Genomic DNA, 25,795 nt, shown 5'->3' on the forward strand with positions numbered 1-25,795 from the left:
CCAGACCCTTCACTGAGGAAGGCAGGCCAGTATGTTCAAGCCCCCATTGCCACACTCCAGGGTAGCAGGAATACGCCGCTCTGCTCTGGCTCCCATGCAGCCCTGTCCCCCAAACCCTTCCACCAGAGTGGGGTCTCGGCCCTGTATACACACTGGTCTTTCCTTGGAGGACGGAGTCCCGTGGCTGAAAAAGCTTTAAAATCCCTTGACTCCATCATCAAGCTTACTAGGTGATGTGGACTCAAGGTCAGTTTGGGGTCCACTGGATGCCCTCTAGCTTCTCTTGCTGCCATGATGTCACCTTGGTCATGTCATGCCTCCACGTCACAGACCAATGTGAGCTCTAACCACTCAGAAACACAATCTGCTTTCCCCACCTGCTTGGGCCCTAGCTCCTGTTTCTTATCGGAAGACTTACCTTTTTCTCTTGGTGAGGTTAGAAATGATCCCTCTTCTCTACAGGGGCAAGTCCTTGTCCCCTAGGCTTCTCCTGAGTGACAGTGACAACAGTGGCAGTGGTGGCAACAACTATGTGCCCGGCTTGGCTTTGTGCTAAGCACTGTATCTATGTTTGAACTCACACAACACTCACAACAACTCTGGTAGGCAGGTGCAACTCCTGTTCCCGTTTTACAGAAGCGAGGCCCAGAGAGGCGAGGCTAACCCGTCCAGGGCCGCGCGGCTAGCAAGGGATGGAGCAGAGTTCAAACCTGGGCAGGCTGGCTCCACAGTCTGTCTTTATCCACAACACTGAGCTGCTTCTGCCAATAACCTCAACCGGGGAGACATTCTCAGGTCATTTGGTCACACTGTCCAGGCCGCAAACCTGTCATATCCTGACCTGTGCGTTCCCCAAGGGCAAGAGCTAGACCTTGGCTACTCGGTCAAGACACAGCTTGTTGACCACAGATACCTTGGGTTGGGCCTGCCTGTCAACTGATGTGGCACTGGCAAGGGGTTAGACAAATAGGCTGGGGGACAGGCATCTGGCGGGGGCAGCCGCTTGGCCAGATGTCAGAGAGGCACCACGGCCCAAATTCAGTGACAGCGTCCTGGACAGAAGCTGCTGCTGGCTGCTGTCCTTCCTCTCCCCTGCATACCCTGTTCTCCTGAGCGCCTCGAAAAATCCAGGGTGGAAGCAGGCACCTTTGTTTGATCAGATTAGCTCCTGCAGGTCTGGAGCTGGGCTGGAGATGGTTACAGAGGGGACACGTGCCCAGGAGCTGGCTGTCCCACAGGCATGAACTTTCACCCCTTCCCCCCTCCCAGTCCCCCAGGGCAGTCCTCCCCAGACGCTGTTTTCTATCAGAGGCTGGGTTCCTTTCCCCCCATGTGCAGTGGTTTGGGGCCCCGCCAGTGAGGGGCGCTCACTGCCAAGTGCCTTCCAGCACCCTGGCCTGGAGGGCCATGCCCCTGCCCCAGGCGCAGCCCCACAGCATCCCTAAAAAGGCCTCCACCCAGAGAGGGCCGTTATCATTCAGTGGGCTTCCAGGTCCAGCTTCTCTCTCTGCCGACATGGAGCCCCTGGCGGTCAGCTCCAGAAGCTGCCATTGTCCAGATGGCCAACAGCTGGCCTTCCTGAGCGGCTGCCAGATGTGGCTGGCGGGGCGGCTGGCTGGCTCCACCAGGCAGAGAGGTCAGTGCATCGGGCCAGGCCCGGGGGCCGGCGTCCAGGGACGGAATGCGTTCGGCTGGTCTGGGGGCGTCGTGCCTGAATAACCCTCCATCTCCTCTCCCCCGCCCGACATTCCTTCCCTCCCCACCTCAGTGGGGAGGTGTTTTCATAACAGGAAAATAAAATCAATAAGGCACTGCAGCAAGATGTCAGCGTGCGCCGAGCTGGCCTCCAATAGCTCCATTGTCTCGGGCCTCCGCTGGGCCCTGGGCCGGCCGCGCTCCGTTATTAATGGGAAGCAGGGCTGAAAGGGAGTTTTGAAAATCACGGAGACAAAGGCGCAGCACACCTGGAGCGCGGCTTTCCCACACCACGGCCACCTCACAATGGCCGCGCCGGGCCTCCCCCGCCTTAACTTCTCCCGCAACTTTTATGAAAGCAGGGAAGAAAGCACTAGACACGCACACACACACGTGCACACACACATGCACACACGCACACACACGCACACGCTGGCTCGCAGAGGGCTCCAGCAGGCCACTCGGAATGGCTAGCAGAGGCCAAGGCGGCCTACGGAGCCCCTGTTCGGCTAAGGAAACAGGACGGTCACAAACGGGGCTTTCTGCCCCCGCATGGGCCCGTCCCTGGAGGGTTCTGGCTGCCTGGGGGGCTCTGAGCTGCGTGAGGGGGACCAGCTCAGCCTGAAGCCAGGCGAGAGCCTTGCTGCCATCATCGTTTCAGTCTCTCTGTTAGTAACACAGCCTGGTTTCTGCTGTCATTGCCAAGACTGGAGGCCCAAGGCCTGGTCCCCAAGGAAGGGCCAGCCGTGGACCAGCTCATAGACTTGGTGTGTCTCACTATCCCCAGCCATCAGGTGGGGGACGAAAGTACTGATTCACGCGGTCGTCTGAGGCTGGGAAGACACAATGGCCAGGAGAATTCTTAGCAGAGTAGTTAATAAGTAGTAGATTTATGACCATTTATGCCAGACTGCTGGTCACTATCTTCTTGCAAACCCAAGTCACTGGCACCCCAGGAGGACTTGCGTGGTCTAAAGTCACCTATATAGTGAATCATTACGGCCAAATTGGAGCTCACCATCCCTACACGCATTTAATCCACATGGCATGGGACGACGAGCGGCTTCAGACCTGCTTGTCTTACAATTAGTCGCAGAGAGAGACTACAGCAAATGAAACCATGTGAACCTTCAACAGCTGGCCAGCCCAGCTCCAGGGACGCCAATAGTCTGGGGAACACGGTGGCCAGGGCCCAGGCTGTGAGCCTGCAGAGCTGGCCCGGGCCTTCAGGGGAAGCAGGGCCCCCGTGCCCAGCTCCTGCTCAGAGAGGCCACTGGGCTTACCTTGGTGGTGACGGCGGAAGCAGAGCTGGCCACAAGGCTGGTGATGGCCTCGCCACTGCCGGTAGTGCAGGGAGCCGGGGCCGTGGCAGGCGTGGGCAGCCGGGAGGGCACCACAGGCAGTGGCAGGAGGCCGGGCCGGGCACTGAGGCTACTGGCCGTGCCGCCACCGGCCCCGGCCGTGGCATTGCAGATGCTGGTGGTCCCATGTGTCCCGTTGGCACTCCACTCGCGACGGTCCCAGCCCACCCGGTAATCTCTTTCGAAGCGGCTGTGGTGCCGGGACATCTTGGTGGGCCGTGGCTGCTCCTCACAGGGAAACAGAGGCCGGACCTGCTGGCACAGAGTGGAGAGGAGGTGATTTAGACCAACAGCAGCCCTGCTAGGATGCCAGGAGGGCAGCAATGCCCATCAGCATCCGGTAAGCACCTTCTCTGTGTGCAAGAAGGGCTTTCAAACGATAGCTGATGTCATATTCACAGCAAGCCCACAATGCATGGAACATTAGCCCCACGTCACAGAGGGGGAATAAAGGATCTGTCCAGGATCGCAGGGCAAAAATGTGGTAGACAAGATTTGAACCCAGTCTCAGTTGAGGAGTAATGCGTTCTGTTCCGCACGTCACATTGCCCTGAAGGATGCACGTGTGCTCGCTTTAACTGTGGTTGGGATTTTATCCCAACCATCCCCACCGTGCAAACAAGATCCCGGAGACTCCTCAACCCCATGATGGGGAGGGAAGCCGCATCTGCAGACTCCCTTCCTAGTGGACAAGATCCTTTATGTAAACCTCACTGTATCCTTCTAGTAGCCTCTGAACTGGCCAGGCACTGCTCATTCCCGGTTTATGGACCAGGGAGCTGGTTGAGAATAAGTGACTTCCCTGAGGTCAGAGACGTAGGAAGGGAGAAGGCGGCCAAGATGTCTGGCTTTCAGACGCAGCTCAATGTAGGACTCCAGTCTGAAAACGTGTTAAGCCCCTGGGTGTTAAAAGTTCTTTATAACCCTATGATTCAGTCGCAGGCACAAGAGACCCCCATGCTCCCTGCGAACCAGACATCTCCCATGCGACTTTCCTGAGTATCCGAATGGAAGGCCCTCGGTGTTGTCATGGAGACCCAGACACACCAGGATACTGAGGTCCTCCTGCACCACGAGGATTGGGCTTTGCTCACCATCGCGGTGACTTGCCCAGCTTCTTGCCCAGCCTGGGTCCGATGTCACCCTCGGTCATGAAGGATGTAAAGATACAGGAGAGGCCGACTCGGCCAGAGAAGCCACAGCAAGCCTGAGGCAGAGGGGAGAGGTAACGGTAGAGCCCTGGCACAGTGGGCAGTGGGGGTGGGGTCTGCCCTGCACATCACATCCTCAGCTCCGGCCACTGCTCGGGTTCAGCTTTGACTCTTCCACTCTGCTACTACTTCCTGTCTGGGGTGCGAGCTCCTGGAGGTCCGAGATAGCTCCTGGCTCATTTTCCTATCCTGCAAATCCAGCTCAGTCATGGTGGGTGGGGTGGGGTCTGGAATTATTGGCTGGTGGGTAGACAGGCCACCTATTTTAAAAATTTCTATCAATCCTGATCCTGCTCTGGTCTCTGCACACCAGATCTGGTTGTCGACTTCTACTGACATGGAGCCTGGGCCTCACCCTCGTGACCTGCTACCTCCGTGCTACTTGTGCGGTTGGTGGGTCCTGGCAGCCACCGTCCCCTCCCCCTTGGCACCGCTCCCTCCTCCAGGCACAAGGAACACACGGAAGCAGAGCTGACCGTGACCTCTTCAAGTGGATGGGGGGCTCCTTGTTCATTTTATCATTACGCTTCACAGCTTATGCCACGCCACAACATTATTTCTTCATCTATTCAATTTTACATAATAAAAAATAAAAACGAATCCCCCATTGACCACCTCCTCACAGGCTTCTCTTGAGAGAGTTGCTTAAATAGCTCTCCTCACTTTTCTGCCTCCTGCCAGGCTGCACCGTGCTCTGGTGTAGTTTTTGCTCTGCCCACTCCTTGGGAGTTGGTCTCACCGATGTCACGAATGATTGGCTTATAAAATCCCATGGCACACTCACGCCTTGTCTTCTCTCACATTTGGCATGGTTGATCTCTCTCTCTTTCTCGAAACCTCTTCTCTGTGGTTTCTGAGACATCAAGCTCCCTCCTCATTTTGTTCTCCTTGGCAAGCAACTCTTTCTCGGCTCATCCTTGGCGATCCGTTATTTCCTCCTCTTCTTTTCCCACCCTACGTGCTCTCCTTGGACAATCTCATCGGCTGTCACCTCTTTCCCTGATGGCTCTCAAGGCGACATTGCTAGCTCCCTGTCCCTCCTAAGCACCACACACTGTCCTGCAGTCGGAAGTACACCTTTACCTGGCTGCCCCGCAGGTACCTCAGTACTGGATGTCCCAGAATGAACTCATTGCTCTTTTGCCCACTCATTCTCAGGAATTCCCTCTTGCAGACAGGAAGTCCTATCTGCTCTGCAAGCCCATGTCCCCATTTCCATTCATATATTCGACAGTGAGGTCTTTGATTCTGTCGCCCCAGCTGCTTCTCAAATCTGCCCCCCTCCCTCTGCACGTCCACCACCCCGACTCGTTGTGTCCCACATAGATTATTTCCACCAGTATCCCTGCTCCAATCTTCCAGTCTTGTCCGTCTTACCCATTCTCTACCCAACTGCCCTTATGACTTTTTTTATTTTTTAAAGATGTATTTATTTATTTGAGAGAGAGTGTGTGCCAGTGGGGGTTGGAGGCGAAGCAGAGGGCGAGTCTCAAGCAGACTCTGTGCTGAGCACGGAGCCTGATGCGGGTTCAATCTCACGATCCTGAGATCATACCCTGAGCCGAAACCAAAAGTTGGATGCTTAACCGACAGAGCCACCCAGGTGCCATACCCTTGTGATGTGTTTTAAAAGCATAAATCTGATTACCATACTTTACTCTCCTGCTTTAAATCTTATCCTTCAGAATAAGGTCCAGACTTCTCAGTGTGGCCCAGGAGACACCTGAGGATTCTGGGGTCACCGTCCACTCTTCCCATCCCGGGGTAATGCCCGGCCATTCCAAACACCTTACTCATTTCTGAAGGCATCATGCCCCCTCTCAGCTTGGGGGTCAAGCCCGTGTTGCTCCTTTGCCAGGAATGGATTCCCTCTCTTTCCATAGCCAAGCCCTGCATATCTGTTATGACTCAGCTCAGGCACTACTCTTCTAGGAGGCTTCATTGACCCACCTCCTCCAGAACAGGCAAGAAGCCCCCCTCAGTCCCCCTGGACACCCGGCCCCCACCACCATCCCAGCATCGATGGTTGTGGTATAGTTGCTACCTGGAGAACAGTCCCTGGCTTATTGTCTTTGTAGCCCTAGCACTTAACACAGATTCCGGCTGGGATAGAAGGGTATTCAGTACACACTTGCTGAATGAATAAACAAATGTTTATTTCTTCTTAATTGCTGAATGCTTCCAGAAGAGACAAACACATTTGTGTGATGGGAGAAGCTCAGAACAAACACCTTGAGTCTCCCAACTGGAAATTCCGTGTAGGTACCAGGGTAAGCAAATGTCCTCTTCCTGGTAGGTCAGACCTGGAGCCTCCAAGGATGGCTCCGAAGGAGCATGGAATCTCTGCATGTCCAGGGTCACCTGGACCCCATAGCTTAGGCTCCCATTCCCAAGATTCACCTGCAAGGCTCTTTCTAATGATCAGCACCTCAGGGCAGTTGCCTAGTTTGGATGCTAAGTATGGCAGAGATGATGTCACAAGGTTCACCACACCGTGACCTCTCTCCAACCACCCAGGAAGACATCCCTACTGCCTCCTTTGCAGTTAGGTCGGGAATCACACATCTGAAGTCAGGCAGATAGAATGAGTGAGGAGGAGATGGAGAATATTCCCAGACCTGGCCCTTTAAGAGCATCTTCTGTTAACCTCAGCTCCCTTCACCTGCCATGGCAACCTTGGAAGTGCAAGAGGGTTGCCCCACCAGCACTGGACTTGGCACAATTGGAACAAAAACCTTCATCGTGTTAAGGCACTGAGATTGTGAGGTTATTTGTTACTGAGGCTTAGCCCAGCCCTATTGATACCCTAAGTCAGCACTCACCTTCCCACAAAACAACCCAACTTCACATATTGTCAAGGAAATCATCTCCTTCCAGCTGATGAGGATGGAGATGAGGAGGGCAGGCTTGAGATGTGCCCACAGGTGGGCAGAGCATGCTTGGGAGCAGGTCAACGGGGCCTCCTTAACCCCAAGGACACCTCCGATGGCCCTAGAGCCCATCAGCTTGCTGTCAGGGACCACCTGTTCCAGCGCAGCGTGGCTCCAATGGCACCCACGGACCCATCAGCCAGCACCTCCCGCCGCCCCGCCCGCTGCTCATCTCTTCAAGTCTCTGAACCACGCTAGAGAGAAGCTGGAGGGGACTCAGGCAGCTGGAGGCCACACAGTCTGGTTTGAGCCTCATTAAGTGTATTCAAAACAAAGGTCAACTCTTTGCATGCCAGGTTTGGGTTAGACTCCATTCCTCCATTTAACTTCCCCTTTCAAACAGAATGAAAGAAGCGTGTTGCACAGTTTACCTTGAGGGGACGGCGGACTGCCAGCTCCAGAGGTGGCAACCTCAATGTTTCCTGCTGGGCACAGAGCCAGCGTGTCAAAAAGGTCCCATGTGCCCACACGTGCGCCCGGGGTGGTGGGGGAGGCAGCAGGAAGTGCTCGTTGGGGCAGGAGGAGGCCCCACATGCACAGGGCACCTCAGACAAGACTGCTCAAGCAATTACAGACAGAACACACAGATGTGCTTCCTTGTCGGGGTGAGCACCTCTTCCTGGCAGGCTGCTGGCGAGCTGGCAGAGCCTGGCACAGGGCCCTTCACCGAGAGACGGAGGGCAGTCTGAGAAGCAGCCGTTTCTCTGAGTATTGGGTGTACTTCTAGCTGCTATGCCGAACCTTCGTCCACCACCTGTCTCTAGATCCCCAAGCTCCCTGTTGCTCCCCTTTCTGCGCTCCTGATGCCCAGATCTGAACCATGCCTGATCTCTACTCTGAGCCACAACTTCTCTTTTTTCGGTTTTGCACACCCTCTGAAAAGGAGCCATCCCCTGCTTAGAAGAAACTGTCTAAGAATTTGATCCAAAGTTGTAGGTGTTGTTTGTTTCGTTTTTACATTTTCTAAAACTTGCTTACCTCTAGAATGATAGAAAACGTAATGTGAAATGAACATCTTTCTCGTCGGTACTTTGGAGTCCTGTATGAAATGGTCTGGGGTTATGGAGCCTACCTTATGTATCCTTCCCTACCAGGAAATAGGGGCTCCACCCCAGTAAGTGCCTGGCTTAAGGCCCAGTTCAGGCTCTGGAAACCCCACAGAGCTGGGCCCTCTTCTGCTCCTGCTCCAGTCAAAACCCTGAAACCCAACCAGGCCCCAGGTGTTCGGGCAGCTGTCTGGCCACCACTCAGCCTGCTCACTGAGTTGTTTGGTTTCAGAGCCTCTCTGCAAGGGGGCCCTCACTCCCTGCCCTGCTTGGTGAAGCCGCATCCCACTGGCTGCCAGAGTCTGAGTGCTGGGACTGTCCTGTCTGCTCTGCAAGCCCAGAACTCTTGGTGACTGCTCCAGGACTCAGACCTGGGTCCCCACGCAGTGGAAAGAATGCTGAGTCGGGGGTCAAGAGGGCTGAGTGTGAACCCCAGCAGTACCCCTTACTAGTTCCTAAAACTCAGGATTGCCTCAGGTAGTTTATCTGGAGAGTGGGGAGGGACCACCGCACTGCCCCCAGGACCATGAGAGAATCCAGCATGACTCCCGTGAGCCGTCTGCATGGGGCGAAGAGCCCTTTCACTGGGTAACAATCAGACCTTAAAGTTACAGGATGGAAAAAGGTAGGCCAACAGGAACCAGTTTTCCAGGATGAGGACGAAGGAGACTGCCAACTATGAAGTTGTGTGTGGTCTGGTCTCTGAAACACAGCCACAGACTCCCCGAGACCCGCATGCTAGGTGGAGGGGGGACCCTGTAGGGTGCTCTGCCATCCAGGGCCTCTGGGAGAGAACAGACTTGGGTGGGACAAAGGTCATCCTCAGCTGAATAGCTGTGACCTGGTGTATCTTGTATCAGGAACCCCAGGGCCTGCCTTGTCGGATCTCCTTCTCACTGTAGCTCAGGGTGTCATGATAGACTCAGGCCAGGTTTATGGAAGGCCCAGGCCATCTGGGGCCTGAGGTTAGCCTGGAGGAGGGGACTCAGCTGACCCCATGCTCAGCCCCAGCGTCTCGGCTGTGTCTCCGTAATTCAGTCGCGCAGACACTTGCTGGGTCCCAGATCAGCAGCCCTGCCCCAGAGATTCGCCTCCACATGAATAATTCATGAGTAAATAATTCAGAGTTGTATGTGCCATAGTCGAGTGTGTTATCTGGGCTGGGCTGGGGCATGTGGGCCACTGTCCAGGAGCCCACAGCACCGGCCACGTGGACAGGCACACTGTGCACACCTGAACACACATCAGGACAGTGGCGCGCTGTGTCCGGGACACCCGCGATGCGCTCTGGAGGCCGGTCGTGGCCACACATATTGACATGCCCATGTGCACACGCTGTCCCCAGGAGCCCAGGTGGCTAATGACCCTCCCCTCGCTCATGTCATGAAGGCACGTGCAGGAGCGGGCGCCGGCTGTGAGGGCCCTGAAGGCGTGATTAATCCACAGAAGGTAAGGGAGCCCGCACTGCCTGCAGACGGGGCTGAGGAATGAGCCACGGCCTGTCCAGCCCGATTGGAAAATGTATGATTGCCTCATTTGGGGGAGACGTGCTGCCAAGTTGGTTGGAACAGGCCATGCCCATCTTTCTTATTTTCTTTTCCCTCTCTGCATCTTTTAGCCTTTCTTCTGAAGCAAAATAATAAATAGCAGCCAAAAGACCATCTTGGCAAATGCAACACAAAGGAAAACTCCAGGTGCTTCTGGAGAATTCGGCCAGACTTGCGATGGATGCTGGCGGGAGCTGGGGTGCCCCTCGGACATGCCTCCCTGCTTCCTGGGGTGGCTGCAGCTCCCACTGACCCCCAGCCCTGCCGAGCCCCCACTAACTCAGAAGACTCGCTTCTGGCTGAGGCTGCCAGAGGCACTCTCTGCCCGGTCCTCTCTTCGTGGAGCTCAGAGGCAGGCCTATGACCCAGTGATGGACTGGCCTGTTCTGCCTCCCACATGACTGCTGCTCCTGCAAGGGTGTGCTCCCTAAAGGCAGAAATCCCCCGCCCCCCACCTCCATATCCTCCGTGGGGCTGTCTGGGCACAGGGTGGGCACCTGGATCAGGGTGGCAGGTTGTTTCCAGCTCAGAACACACCGCGGGGTGGAGACTAGGTGAGGCGAGAGGTGCCTGGGGGTGAAAAATGCAAGAAGGACCGTGTCGGGGTCCACCCTGCACATGTGAGGCCTCCTCACATTTACCTCAACTACCACACCCCCGTCCTGGTGCTGCCCCTGAGGGAGAGGTATTCTTCAGGGGTGTGCGGGTGTTGAACACCTCCAGGTGGATAGGACATTGTGGCTAGAGGGTGCACGCAGAGATGCCGGCTTGGGCCCAAGCCCTGTTGCAAATCCTTTGGATCTGCTCAAAAACTAAGGGAGCTCTGGAACATTCACGGGCTAACAGCAGCCTCTGCCTGGTCCTCTGTAGGATGAGTGAGCTGAGGTGTGATTTTATCGTTCGTTTTTTTCTCTTAAAATACCATAGCCCCAGTGGGCCGGACACAGTCCTCGTCACACTTCCCCTCTGCTCTGAAAGGGCCTTTCCCTTCTATCTTACCTCGCCCAGCCATGAGGGTCCTTGCGTGAATGCTCCCCGCCCACCAGCACCATCAGTCGCTCACTCAGCAGGGCAGGTGTGGCGAGTGTCCAGCCAAGGTGCTAGACCGGAGTGACTCGTCCCAGCCCTCTGGCTTAGTTGCTGGCAGGTTCCGCCAGGACCTGCTACAGCTGCAAGGTCTGGGCCCACAGCAGCCTCCACCAGGAGCTGCAGGGGAGAAGGAGTCAGCGACGTGACAACTCAGATGAAACCTCTGACCGCTGCGTCCTCCCCCTGGGTGGCATCCATCTCTGTAACAGAGGGCTTTAAGGTGTCATCTTTATCTTCAAAGGAAGACTGGGCACCTGCTTTATTTCCCAGGTCTTGGCCCATCCGAAGTGCTGGGGGAGACAACACCCAGCAGACCCTAGACCAGTGCGTGGACTGGCCTCAGGGGGAGGGCAGGGAGCAGCTCCAGCATGAAAGGTCCAGCAGTGGTCACAGCAACAACTGTATGGCCTTATCCTTCACTAGGTTCTCTGCAAGCCACCGCATCATTCGCTACTTATGACATCCCAGCGGTGCACACCAGGATGTGCTTGACGCTCGCATTTTCTAAGTGAGGAACAAGAAGAGAAGACCAGGGCTGGCGTAGCGGCTTGTGCCCCGTATCCCAGAGCGTGGTCTGTGGGTCTGCAGCACCACCCCAGGTGCTCGTTGGGGTGCAGAATCGTAGGCGCGGTCCCAGCACTACTGAGTAGGAATTTCACAGCATTGCCAGGGGCGACTCAGCAGCACGTTACAGCCCCAGACGTGCCAGCTTAAGATCCGCCTCTTAGCAGGACCAGAGTCGGCCCTGGGACCTAGGCTTCCTGACACTCGGCAACGCTCACCACTGCACCATGGTCCTCGGAAGGCACTGGGGGGCAGAGGTATTTAGGGGAAAAGCCATATTCCATAATTACAGGGCTTAATACATGACCTAAAAAGACAAATGTTTCAAAACGCTTTTCTGATGATAGGTTTCAGGAAAAATGCCTCCGATTCCTTTTCTGGGCACAATTGCTCACGCAAAAAGCAATCTCTCTGCCTCGGGAAGGTGGGATCCGGTGCTCGTTTTAGATGAACAATATTAAAAGAACAAGCCTCTCATTTCCCTCCCTTCCTGTGTGCACCTTTGCTTTGAGAAATCTGGCTGTGGGTTTTGATGTAGTGATTTTTTTTTCAAAGAGGCGCACATGATTCAGAGACTTTTCTCATGGGACTAATTGACTAGGCATTTGTGCTATTGCTACTGGTGTAAATCATTATAATAGTGATAATGAAAAATAAAAAAGATATTGGAAATGACAGTTGGCAACATAATATCAGCATAAACTGGGGGAAGAAGGGAGGCGTGTATAAATTAGGGGCTCGTAAACATCAGGATCGATGAGGCTGCTATGGCGGGCACGGTTTGATCGTTTAGAGGGGGATTAACCACAGTTACCGTCACCAGGAGCCATCTTTGTTCCTCGGCCTCCTTGTTCTTGGGGGCTCCACGGACAGTGGAACCACTGCAATCTGGAGCCCGCTTTCCCAAGACCCTGCAAACACGCGACTGCAGCACTGGGAGCTAGACTCTGCCATCACCTCCCTTCTCCAAGTGGGCCTTCTGCTGTCTCGCAGGCCGCCTCTCAGGCACGCCTGGTTATTCCGAATCTTGCAGAATTGACTAATTCAACGAGATCTCTCTTCACAGCAAATGGTGTTCATCAGTGACCCGAGCTGATGAATAAATCCCACTCGGCGCCTGGAGCCAGACCCAGCAGCAAGAGTTGCAGAGAAGAAAGACTGATGCACTCTCTCTATTTGGCTGCCAAAAATGCTCTTGCAATTTGCTTTCTTCTAGACAAGAGTCTATTCAAAAGTCTATTTGAAACATTAGGGAACGGCCGTCACATGGCCAGCAGATCATACTGCGTGTGACAGGATATTATCTTCCTTGGGAGAGACTCCACCACGCTCTTATTTCCCCGAGTAAGCAGCGTCTGATGGCTGCGGGATTGCCCGGAGGGTTGGGGACATTAAAATCCCCGTCCAGAGCGCGTGCGGAACCGACAGCCTCGTCAGCAGGCGGGATTTGTGGAACCTTCTTGGGCAAGTGTACCGGCTTTCTCGTCTCCACCTCTGGTGGGACCCGGAGGCCTTCTGCTTACCCGGAATACCTTCCCGGGAAACCACCAAGTAGCTGACCATCCCTGCTTCTAGAAGTCAGGATTCTGTGCCTCCTTTTCCCTCCCAAGCAACCCCCTAGGCAAGCCCTTGGGTTAATACGTTGTTCTGCCCTTTCCTCGTCGAACCGTATCCAACATACTGACCACCTCTCTCCCCCTTGTGCCTGGCTCTGTCCAAGAGATTGAGGGGCGGTGGGGATGGGGGCCTGGCTCCTGCTGGCAGGGAAGGTGGGGCTGCTGAGGCCAGCGCAGAGAGGCAGGAACGCTCCGGGGGGCTGGGGAGGGCCTGGGGGCTCGGGAGTGGCCTGTTGAGGCTGCCACAGGCAGGGTCGGTCGGGATGGCCCTGGAGCCCAGGGTAGCCCAGCTTCCTGGAGCTCCATTCATTCCCAAGAACAGACTGCACTTGAGCTGTGACAGTGGGAGGGCGGGCACGTGGGGGAAGAATGAAATGCAGCCGTGGCCCAGGATGGAAATGCCAGCCCTGGCCATGAGCATCCGGCCTGCTTAGCTCACCCCAGCCGCGGGCTCTAACACACCTCTCCTCAACAGAGAGGGGCGCCCAGAAGGCCCACGCTGCTCACGGGGGCTTCCTCCAGGGACCAGCGGGGGAGGGGAGGATGGGGGGGCACTGGGAGAAGCTTTTGTCCCCTGGTCCTGACCACCGAGCCCTTGTTTTGGCCGCGCTCCTGCTGATCTCTCTACCGAGGGCCAGGCTCGTCTCAGACCTCCGAGCCTGTTTGGCCCTTGTTTTGGGAGCCACTACCCTATCTTGATGTACTTGCTTCAGATTTTCGCAGTCTTTATTCTACGTCCATGTTTTTAATTTAATTTAATTAAAAAAAACACAAAAAAAACAACCACCCAGACCAGAGGGCAGCCTGTTGCGAGGTTGTGTGTTTTATCACCACCCAAGCATGCAAACGAGGCAGCCTCTGTTGACAAGTTCACATCTCCAGTGCGGAGCTGGCTGTTTGAACAGCTTGTGTGCAGTAATTGAAACATAGATTTTTGTTGCCTTTCTGTTTATTTTTAGATTAACCAAGCAGGGATACTTGGCTTCCAGACTGCTACCTCCACCCTTGTCGGGCAGCGTGGGACCACTGGCCCCATGCGCACCAGCGGTAAGGACCATCATGTGCCCGCAGGGGCTCCCCCGGGACTGTCCTGGGTTTGTCCTGCACCTGACTCTGGTTTTGCCCTTCCCAGCGATCCCCAGGGCCCAAAGCTGGGAAGCTGATGAATGCAGGATGCCCGCCGGCTGTCTCCTAACTCCCAGGTCCCTGAAGACTGCCCCATCCCCATCGTGCTAAACTCTCACAGAAGCTCTTGGGTCAGCCACCCCCTTTAACGATAGTGGAACCGAGGCATAGAGCATTAGGGTAGGGACGGAACTAGAATTCAGCCTTGCCATTCCCAGGGCAAGAGGGCTCCAAGAAAAGAAGGGTCACATGGCTCAGAGAAGATTCTCTCAGGGTCCATTTTTCTATTTGGGCCACTTTAAAAAAAATTATAGTCACATTGGCCTGGATAGGTGGGTTATGCTACGATGATGGCCCCAAATCTTAGGGGCTTAAACTCTAACGTGTGCTTTTCACTCTTGCTGCACACTCCCTGCTGGTCAGCTGGGGCCCTGCGCCAGGCTGGCCTTCCCCAGGATCCACGCTAAGGCAGAGCCTGCCTCCTCCTTGTCTCATTGTCAGGCCGGGCATATTGCAGGGGCCCCTCTGATGTTTACTGAGCCGAACTGTCATGAGGGCAGGGGTGTGATCGAGAAGGACATGACCACGCACCAGTGTCTTCAGACTGTTCTCTTCTCCTATGGAGAATCTCCACCTGTACTCTGTGCCACCTCTTCCTAGAAGCCCTCCTGGCACACCCAGACAGCAGGGATAGCTGACCAAGGTCTCCTCTGGCACCCAGCACAGCTCTCTTCTCATTCTAGATCCCATGAAATGGTAGTTGTATAGCAGGTTTGTTAAACAGGCTGAACTCAGTGGGATATCAACAGCAAACAGATTTCTTTTTCTCCCACTTCTTTCCTTTAAATCTACTCTGTTGGACCCAAACAGCTTTATTTGGCGGGGGGGAGGGGCACTTTTGGGTACGACTTCTGTTGCTATTACTGCTGCTGCTAGGACTTCTACTACCAAGGGCTGTCACTTTTGAGCGTTTCCTGTGTGCCTGGCACCGCAAAGGGCTGTCTGCACTCCAGCTCTTCCAGGCCTAACGAGAAACCTTGTCACGGTGGGGCTTCTACCAAAGTGAGGCAGGGGGAGGTTTCAGTAACTGACGGGTTTCAGTGGCCTAGTGGCCACACAGCTTGTCACTGGCAAAGGCGACTCTGAAAATAATCCCATCCTTGCCTCTCTCGACAGCCGAATCCGAGCTTTCCTGGAACTTTGACCTCGTGTCCGATCCATAGCGCCTCCTCTTGCTGACCTAGGCTCAGAATCCGGTAGTGGGCAGGGGTATGTGATGCGCTCCAGGTCCTGCCTCCTTCCCACTCACGAACTGGCTTCTGGCTTCCCCAGAGTGGCCAGGAGAGAGGCCGAGAGGACAGGGCAAGGTGTGACTGGGGCACCAGCCCCCTGCACAGGTGGCTCTTCTGTCGGTGGGCCCTTTGGCGGCCTCCCTGCTGTGTGAGGGTGCTTCATGCAGAGCACCGATGGCCGGCACCCTGGCAGGCTGTCCTCTGGGGTGGGGTCTTCCAAGACGGCTCCAGTCTGGCTCCCCTGTGCAGTGTCCACTCTGGAAGTGTGACCATGACATACCTTGACCCACTATGGTCAAGTTCAATTCTGGTCCTGCAGAGTCAGGCACAGTCTCAGTGCTCCCAGCTTGAGGGAACCCAGGTCGTATCTTCTGCAGTGCTCCAGGCTTGGGGACGCACCAGGAGGATTGTCTTGAATTGATGCTGGGGTGGGGAGGGGTGGGGGGTGGCTGGAGGGGGCACCTCGCTAGGAGGAAAGGAAAAGCCTCAGCACCCCTCCTAGCACAACTCTGCTCAGGGGCATTCTCTCCTGCAATCCCAAGACCTTCCTAACTTAGAGGCTGGCGGGGAGGAATGGAGGGGGCCTGGGGCTACCAAGTTCCTATTTTTAATGTGGTAATCCTGGGAACAGTTCATGCTTAGCCCTGAGCCTTGCCCAAGTCTCCAAGACAACAGGAACAGTCTCATTTAACCTCCTGCTATCAATGATTCAATCCTTCTCTGGTTCAGTTCTCACCTCCTCCAGGAAGCCTCTGTGATAACGCCAGGTTACTCTGGTATGTCATCCTTTGGCCATGCTGCCTTCTAGCCCTTGTTCTGCAGAGTCCCGTGTCCCTGATCACACACTAAGCTCTAAAAACACATGGCATGGGCCTCTCCCCACTGGTTGCCTGGGTGGAAACCCTACTTACATCTATCAGTCATATCCTTGGCCCACAGTCACATTTGTGCAGACACTGGCTGCACAGAGCTCAGCCCCAGGGTCTACTGAGGACAAGGGAGTGGGCAGCCTGAGGACAACTGGGGATGACAGAGTCAGGACCACTGAATGGGTGCTGGACAGCTGTCTACAGGCCAAATCTCAGCTGCAGCAGCCTCAGGGGAGGGAGTGAGATGCCTATCTGTTCTCAGCTCAGCCCAGTCCAGGCTGCAGGCACAAGCAGCCCATTTACAAGGGACCAGCCTGCAGCAGGCACACAGGGCAGGGCTGACAGCCTGATGTCTGGGGTTCAACAAAGGATGCTACAGAGGTCTGGGCTTGGATACGGGGGGCAGGGGAAGGGGTAGAAAGGGAGTCCCTGCCTGGGCCTGGGGGACTCTGGCGTCAGAAGCCAGCCTGGCACCATGGGGGTGGACTTCCGGGAGCAGAATGAAAGGAGCTCAGTATTACACATGCCAGAGAAGGGGACTGGCCTGGCACCCCTTCTCTGGCTGCCCAGAAAATGACTGTCCCCAGGAGCAGCAGGTAGGGTGTGCCCACACCGCAGCCTCCAGGGCCCTACGGACAGTGCTTGGTGAACTCCCCACAAAGTCAGACAGAGATGCCAACATGCCCTTTGCTTGCATGGGCATGAGGTGGTGCCCGCCTCACTCCCCACACCTGAGCTTTGGCTTGCATTGGCCTCCTGACCTGGGGACCCCTCTCTGTTGTGCTGAGCCTTCCTCACCCAGCTGCATGGGGGCTGCAGGAAGGAGAGGGAAGGAGCATTTACAGAGCACCTCTAGCACGCCTGTCCCTCTAAAAGTCACTTAAGCTGTGTGAGTCTTAGCATGGCCTCCATTTTATAGGGGGGGGGGGACTGAGGCTCCCAGATTGGGTGCTTGTTCTTATCTCTGGCTTTAAGGCCAGTGCTCTTTCCACTTCCCTTCTAGACCTGGACTTCCTGACAGCCCCAGCCCTGCACACCTTCACCTCAAACTCGTGATGCTCCTTATAGGTCCAGCTGCCGTGACTGATGGCTGCTCTCTCCATCTCTCTCCGTCTCCCTCCCGGCCACCCTGGTAGGAGCCTCCATTATCTCTCGCCTGGGCTTCTGTTGGGGTCTCTGAACTTCCTTGCCCTCATTTATTGCATTCAGCAGCCAGAATGACTCTGATAAAATGCAAGTCAGACCATCTCACTCTTCAACCAAATCCTTGCAATGGCTCCCACGTCACCTTGAGAAAAAGCCAAACCCTTACAAGGTCCATGAGGCCCTCGCGCCTACTTCCCTCTCTCACTCTGTGTCTCTTTCAACAACACAACCCTAGCACATGGTCCTCCTTGCGGCTTGTCCAGCAGCTTAGGCCCCCACCTACCTCAGGACCTTTGTACCTGCTGCTCCCTCTGCCTGCCCCACCCTTCCCCAGTATCCACAGGGCTAGTGCTCTCATTTCCTTCAGGTCTCTTCCTACACGTTACGGTCTCAGTGACTTTCTCTGATCATCTTGAAGTGACCAGCTCTTCCCTTGCTTTATTTTTTGATTGCTCTTAATCCTTCTCTCAGACAACACGGTTTACTTAGATTTCCCTGTCTCCCTCACACTGAAATGCAAGTTCTGCAAAGGCAGTGCTTTATAAGTATCGACTCATTTAATCCACAAACACTCCACTGTGATGATGGCTTGCTCCGTTTCCCCGATGAGGAATCGGGGGGCACAGAAGGGTCAAACGACTTGCCCAAAGTCATCCAGCTTGGAGGTGACAGAACCAGGATTCCCACCCAGGGCAGCATGGCTCTTAGTCACCGCTCTCCGACCACCAGCTCTGTTCACTGCCGTATCTCAGCTCAGCCTGGCCTCTCGTTAGCACTCAGTAAACAATGAACAAATGGATGCATGTGTGAATCCCGCCACCGTACGTCCGCGTGGACCTGTGCAGTCCCCTACCCCCCACAGATGGAGCTATCCTGGATTGAGGACCCCAGCGGTCCCCTCTGACAGTGCCCCAACCCTAGGCTGCCCACACCTACCAGGGGGCAGTGTCACTAAGGGATGTTAAGGGCATGAATCTGCCCCGAGTCTTGAAGTGGTTCCTTCTGCCTGTGGCCATGGGGAAGGGCCAGCTCAGGCGGGCTGGACGAAACCTCTCCCTCAGAACTGTGGTGACGACCGCCATGTGGCCCAGCCAGGCTCCCACCCTCTGTCCCTGTCCAGTGCCGCACCCCTGCCCCCAGAGTCCTGCGAGCCTGCCGGGTGGGTGTAGGGGTGGGTAGACTTATGGGTTCCTCCAGCCCCGAGAATCCTATTCATAATGCACCAGCACAGGGAGCACGGGGAGGGAGCAGCCAGCGATCCCCCAGGAGCAGACATCGCTGTGATGTAATTCCTTCGAGGAAAATTACTCAGGCAGCCATTTATTAAAACACAACTGCTCTGGAGGAGGCCTTTCGGCAGTGGAAATACCAAATAGCTTTGAAGCTCCAGCCGTTCCCGAAGCCGGTGAAGCAGGCTCCTAGGCACTATCTGACTTTTAATCTGTCTGCTGTCTCCCCATCTGGAAGGGCTAATGAAATGCTACACTGTGAGGAAACCAGGAAATAAGTGGCTTCGGAGGTGAGGGACATCTATTTAATTTCTTGCCTTGGTCTGCTATTTGCATAAACCTCAAGGGAATAACCAGTAGAGGAAAGAGAAGAAAAACAACAGTACGTGTCTATGGGGCCAGCACCGTGTGCCGGAAGATCATCTGCATTTGACATTTAGCGTTCACGGGCAGCCTGGGGAAAAGATTTCTTTGTGGTCTCTCTGGCAGAGGCGGTCCCTCTCCAGTGCTCCCCATCTCTGTGTCCCCCTTCTTCTGGGGGGCCACAGTGGGACGACACTCCCCAGTCCCGCTTGGTTCTAGCTGGGGCTGTGTGACTGGTCTTGCCAGTGTGTGCCAGCCATGTGGGTCCCTCCAGGTCTACCGGGTTACAGCAGGACTGCCTTCTTCACCCTCTGTCTCTGTTCCCTGCAGGAGATGACGAAGCCCAGGGGCCAGAGTCACACCAAGGAAGGAGTTTTGGTTCTCGTCGGGGTCACAGAGCAGACCCAGTGACCACCCCCCCAACCTGTGATTTGGAAAAGAACCCAGCTTCTATTGGACTAAGCCGCTACATTTTGGGGTTGCTTGTTTAGCAGTTATACTGCGTGACTAATGCAATCTTAGTTTTATAGATGGAGAAACACGGTTCAGAGAGTTGAAAGTGGCTTTCCTGAGGTCACCAAGAGCCTGGATCCAGCCAAGCACGAGCTGCGTGTTAGCGAGACCTGCTTTCCCTGCCTTGGCTGTCCCGGGTGAAAAGCATCTGTTCTGAGCCGATCTTCCAGGTCAGCTCCCCGGGGCTGAGCAATGCAAAGGCTGAGTCCCTGAGGTCCCAGGCAGGGGACCCGCAGAGACGGGCCCCTGTAGCCTCCATCGCAGACAGTGAATGCGGGAAGGGCAGAGGCTGGATGCTGGCTCTCGGGGGATTGTCTTCTTCAAATGCCCGACAAGCTCTGTGGATGGCACGTGCTTTGTGGAAAAGGTCAACTCCAGAAAGCAGGAGACTCAGCAAATCCCCAAATAACCAGACCCTGGGCGCGGGCCGCCCCTGAGTGCACGTGCCATCTGGAAACGGAACAAGAGATGGGCAGAGGGGGAGCGCCTCCCTCAACAGACCTGGTTCGGACCCAGGGCTGATCCCCGCTCAGATGGGCCCTCTCTGTGGCGGGAGCATCCTGGGTGGGCAGCTCCCAGACAGGCGGCTCTGTGGAGGCTGGAGTAAGTCCTCTAGACGCCTCCTGAATTTCTGCTCCTTAATGAACATGTGCACAGAAGTAGATCCATGGAAGAAAGGATGGGAAAAGCACAAACTTGCCAGGGAAGAAGTATGATTGCCAAATTCCGAGGGGCTATTTTAAACAACAGATTAAAGGGATGGAAATTAAAAACTGAACAAAACAAAGCACCACACCACCCTGGTTGCCTGGGTGAGCCCTTTACTCTCATTAACACGGCTTCCCAAGGCCACTGGCGCGCCGACGCCGGGGATGACACCACGCAGCGGGCTGTGACTCCTCCAACCACTCCCCAGGGTGCCAATTACTTCCCAGGATTAATTCTTCCATTTACTAGACAGTTCCAGCAGCCGTGCCGCCGCGGCCACGGCCAGAAACAAGAGCTCCTGGATGGAAGGCACACCTACTGGTTCCTGGGAGCTGGACGTTGGGCCAAAGCCCACACATCCTCTTGCCCAAGAAAAAGGCACCAGCCCTGCTGCTGTCCACCGGGAGCATTGGTTGTGTGGGGTTTTGGCTTGGACTCAGAAAAAAACAAAACAAAACCCATGTTTTCAATTGTGAGGGGCTTGAGTAAGAATGGTGAACATACTGTGTCTGAGACCAGGAATCCAGGGAGAGTAGCCGCCTCAGATGCCTGCGTGCCGGTCAGCTTGTCTCACTGTCCCACTCAAACAAAAGGCCCACGGAGCTGCTGCCAGGCTCCCAGCACACCAGCCAGCTCTGGCCAGCACTCAGCACCGTGCTGGGGGCTGGGAGGGGCAGCAGAGAGGACTTGGTCAGAAGGCTCAATCAAGGCGGCCACTGTCTGGCAGGGCTGGGCCAATCCTCCAGGGACTGGAGACCATCAGACAGTAAGTGGTATTTCTGCCTAGCATGCACGCGAGCTCCTTGAGTTCTGAGACCTGGTTCTCTCCCCTTGCCTTCGCCACAGCACTCCACGGTGTTAGTAGGCATATGGGTTCCCATCCTTCTGTCCAACCATTCGTCCCTCCTCTCACCCACCCAACCATCCACCCACTCATTGATTCATTTCTCCACTCATTAATGCATCAACTACTCCGGTACTTTGCCAGGCATCAGGAAGATCACTGCAGAGTGAGAAAGTTCTGAGCGGAATTCAGCAGTAAAATTTGTGCTGTCTGGTATCCATTCCTGCTTCATCTGATAATAGAATTACTGCTTCCTGTGTGCACGCGGCCCATTAGATAAGTTTTCGGTGTTCTGACCCACCCCGAGGGGGAGCATGTGACCAGGCCAAGCAAACCAGTGGGCTCTATCTCCCTCATTCAGGGTTCTTGGCCCAGTCAGACCCAAATCCCTTAGATCGGATAGAACTCAGAAAACAACGGTCTCTCTTCGCTCAGAATCATGAACAGTATGGGTGTTGTAAGCTGGAGCTGCTCCTGGCCATCTTCCCTGACTGTGAGGAGGAAGCAATCTGCAGAGAATGAAGACAGCCAGAGACAGAAGCAGAGATGGGAGCTCGACAAGAGTTCTGATATTCTAGGAACTCTTGGGTCTAGCTATGTCGGAAGCTGTTGCCGAAACTTTCAGTTACAAGAGCTAACACATGCTCTTTTTTGCTTAAATTAGCCTGAGTTGGGTTCCTGTCTGCTGCAATCACAAGAGTTCTAGTATGTTCTAATACACTATTAGAAGAACTAAGTTCTGTGCTGCTTAAGATGAAGTCTGGGATGGAAGGAAGCTGCTTGAGACTCTCTGGGAAACAGGAAGGATTCAGAGAGAGAGAGAGGGAAAAGAAAGACGCCCAAGACGAAGGAACAGCGTGGGCCAGCACTGCCCAAACATTTTCTGCAATGATGGAGATGTTCTATAATCTGTGTGATCTGGTACGCTAGCCTCCAGTCACACGTGGCTGCCAAGCCCTCCAAAACTGCCTAATGTGACCAAGGCAAGGAGTTTTTAATTTTCCAGACTGTTTCCGATTTAGGACGGTTCAATTTACGATGTGTTGACTTTATGATGTTGCGAAAGTGATACGCGTTCAGTAGAAACCATACTTCGAATTCTGAATTTGGATCTTTCCCCAGGCCAGCGATATGCAGATGCTCTCCCGTGATGCTGGGCGGTAGCAGTAGCCACGGCTCCCAGGCAGCCACGCGACCACGAGGGTAAACCACCAATACACTGACAGCCATTCAGTTCCTCACTCTCGGTAGAGCATTCAGTAAGTGCCATGAGATATTCAACACTTTACTGTACAACAGGCTTTGTGTTAGATGCTTGTGCCTGACCGTAGGCTAATGGAAGTGTTCTGCGCACTTGTTAGGTGGGCTAGGCTAAGCTGGGATGTTCAGTAGGTTAGGTCTAGTAAATGCCTTTCGACCTAACGATATTTTCAACTTACGATGCATTTATCAAGATGTAACCCTGCTGTATGTTGAGGAAGATCTATATTTAATCTTAATTAATTTAAATACCACATCTGGCTGGGGGCTACTATACTGGGCAGTGCTGTGTGAACAGAGGCCCCTGGGGAGAAAGGGTGAAGAACAGGGGCCCTTCCGAGGGATGGGGGGCAGGCATGAGGGAGACAGATTGGAGGATGGGCAACCAGAAGCAAGGAGATCACGGGGGGCACAGAGGCAAGTAGCCTGGGGAGGGCTGATGAGGGTCTGAGTGTGGCAGCAGAGACAGGAAGGAGGCAGATAGGGGCAGTCACAATGGACGAAGCCAACTCACAGGGCTGGGGGCTGGTGTGGCTGCTCGCTGCCGTGAGGAATGCAGAAGAGAACACACGTGTGCAAGGCCAGTGCAGGATTTTGTTTTTGGACACCTGGAATCTGAGGTGGGAGAACATCAGGGTGAAGGCCATTTCATAGAAAGCTGGAGGCTGGAGACACAAGGTTTTGGAGCCATTGGGGGGTAGCGGGGAATTGGTCAAACTTGTAGAAAGATAAATGTATAGCAAGGCTAGAACTGTGAAGAAGATTTCCAGGAAGACGTGGGCAAAAGAGAAAACAAGGACAAGAGGTGTATGAAGTAACCAAAGGAGGTAGAGTAAGCAATATCGCATCATCGCCGTCCGCGGGGATTATCTGGGAAAGGCTCATTTTTCTAACCTACAGACATAGTTTTGAGATAACTGAAATTGATTCCTTTAAATATCCAATCTCAAACAAGAACAAAGCATTTTATCCATTTTAAAGACAAAATGTCTCGAAATGCACTGCCTCCTTCCCAAGATGCTGCACAGAATGGTACCTAATAGAGACACGGGCTGCTGGAGCAGCGTCACACCGAGGACCAGGGAGCCAGGCAGGAGCAGGTCCGCACGCCCAGCCCCAGCTGCGGGGCGCCCACCCGTGCACACTGAATTCTAGAGCTTTGCGGCCGCTTCACTTCCCATTAGCTTCCACCAAGCATTGCTTCTGTTATCCTTCCAACTCCTCTCCTTACCCTTGCCAGATCGAGTGTTTGCAAAATTTGCTTTGAATTCAGAATCCAGGTAATCAATCTTATAGTCAATTAGTATTTTTTTTTTTTTAAAGAACAGATCGGAATTAAAGCCCACAGGACTGATGACGAAGAACAGATTCTGGGTGCACACACTTGGGGATGCCTATTTGTTCTGTCAGCTCCGCAGAGATGCTTTCCTATCTTTTCTCTATCTACGCTCTGTGCAGGAGAGGTTTCCAGATAAGTGAGAATTGGTGGAAAAAGCAGATGCCCCGACAGTCTTGCCACCCAGGACCTCTTATTCTAAAAAAGATCAATCGCACATTGTCACATCGTCACGAATATCGAGGACAGACAGTGTACGCTGGAGTCAGTCAAGCTATAGCCCGGAAAACAAACAGAATGACATATTCCACAGTGTTCCTCCCCGCCACCAGAGATCATTTCTCACACTCACCCCCACAAAGCCACAGGCACACTCCTCCCAGTGTCTGTGATGCACTTTTCAGCCATGATTCAGCTTTCCGCATGCCAGGGAGCACTGGAGGTCTGGGCAGCGGGCAGCTGATCAAGTGCGACAGACAACCCCCTTGTTGGGGGTCTCGGCCAAAAGCTTTTCAACATCTTGGTAAAAATAAAACAGAACAAGAGCAGAGCCAAGTGGATCTGATGTAGAATTAAAAATTCCAGCTTTGTACCAAGACCATCTGGCTTTCTTGCCAGTGAAGCTGACTTTAGGCATCTTTGGTTCTCAAAGAGTGGTCCCTTGGGAGCTTGTCAGAAATGCAGAATCCCAGGCCCCATCCCAGGCCTACTGAATCAGAATCTGCATTTTAACAAATCCTCAGGGGGACTGGGTGCACCGCTCATAGTCCACTTAGGTGCTCAACGTTGCTCCCATGCTGGCAGTCGGGGGGAAGCTGAGCCCCGGTCCTAGTTCTGCACTCTCTGTGGGGTGAATTTGGAGATGTCCTTCTCTTTTCTGGCCTCTGTGTTCCCAAATGCTAACTGGGGTCCAGTCCAAACGGTTCCATGATGTGCCCACGTGCTCATCCTCGAAACGAGGTCCGTAGGTACATTTGGTGTTAACAGAGCCATTTTCTTTGCAGACCAGAGCCTCCTTTCTCCTCAGCGACAAATCACCATGGGATTTCAGAAACATCTACCCGCCCTGTAAGCTGTGGCATGAATCCTGACCTCCTCTGGACACATTCCAAAGCCTCCAGCAGCCCAGGTTATCGAACCAAGTGAGTGTCATTAGAATCCAACCCTTCCTTCTGGACCGGCGTCTATGGAGGTGCTGGGCTGGCCCAAGACCTGTCCCTACAGCTCCCCTCAACATGCAGCTTCTTGGAGGTGGCCAAGCCCCACAGGCCCAGAATCTCAGCAAAGAGCCCATGGACTACGCCTTCCCAAACACCCAGATGGGGCCTCTGGCTTCCTTTCGTCCGTGTGGTTCTGTGCTCTAAATCTGCCCACAGATGAATCCCGGTCTGCTTCACAGTCACAAACAGCTCTGCATTCCAAGCACTAGTGCAGCTGACATAGTATGGGTCGTGAGTGGTTAAACAGGATGCAGTCTCTTGAACTGCTGGAGGGGTGTGTGTGTGTGTGTGTGTGTGTGTGTGTGTGTGTTGTTTTTCACGATTCGTTGGGTAGGAGGAGAAACCAGAAGTTTGTCTTAGAATGTCGCCGTCCTTGTTTACAATGTGTTTTATGTATTTATTGATGGCCACTCTAGAGTAAACAGTGTATAATTTCTTTCTACAACAGGGGCTCAGGACTTCTCAATTTCTCGATGGATCTGCTTTCTGTTCCCCTCAAGGCCTGAAGGCAACAGACATTTATGGAGAGATAGCAGGACTCAACATTCCAGGTCTGTTTTGCAAACAAAAAGGTCAGCAGCCCCTTGCGGAATGCTTCTGGGTCAAGCCATTCTCTCCTCCGAGTGTGAGCTGTGAGTGTGAGATGGTGATGGGTGCAGCACTATGACAGCAGGGGCAAATCCAGTCTGGTCCCGAGGCGGAGGAGGGACAGTTGGCCTCAAGTCCTCAGCCGCGGGCCTGTGTGGGAGCCTGGCTCCCTACTGTGACAAGTGCTGGGCATCACTCTGCATTACACACCAAGCGCCAACCCACCCTGACAGCCAGCCCCCT

General features: G+C 54.4%; 1 protein-coding gene across 4 annotated transcripts in view; it reads right to left on the reverse strand.

Moving 5' to 3' along the window:
* Positions 1-25,795, reverse strand: part of KLHL29 (kelch like family member 29) — a 300,737-nt gene that overhangs the window by 136,332 nt on the left and 138,610 nt on the right. For 3 of the 4 annotated variants that reach the window (XM_045813464.2, XM_045813463.2, XM_087863841.1), the window contains one exon: positions 2,979-3,308. In XM_045813464.2, coding sequence (XP_045669420.1) covers positions 2,979-3,263 — 285 coding nt within the window. In that variant the 5' untranslated portion in view covers positions 3,264-3,308. Of the gene's footprint in view, positions 1-2,978; positions 3,312-25,795 lie in introns of all 4 variants that reach the window. The other variant, XM_087863842.1, reaches the window with a different exon arrangement.

This window comes from Ursus americanus, chromosome 7 (genome assembly GCF_024610735.1).
Source record: "Ursus americanus isolate L20-20 chromosome 7, mUrsAme1.1.p, whole genome shotgun sequence".
Classification (NCBI taxonomy): Eukaryota; Metazoa; Chordata; class Mammalia; order Carnivora; family Ursidae; genus Ursus; species Ursus americanus.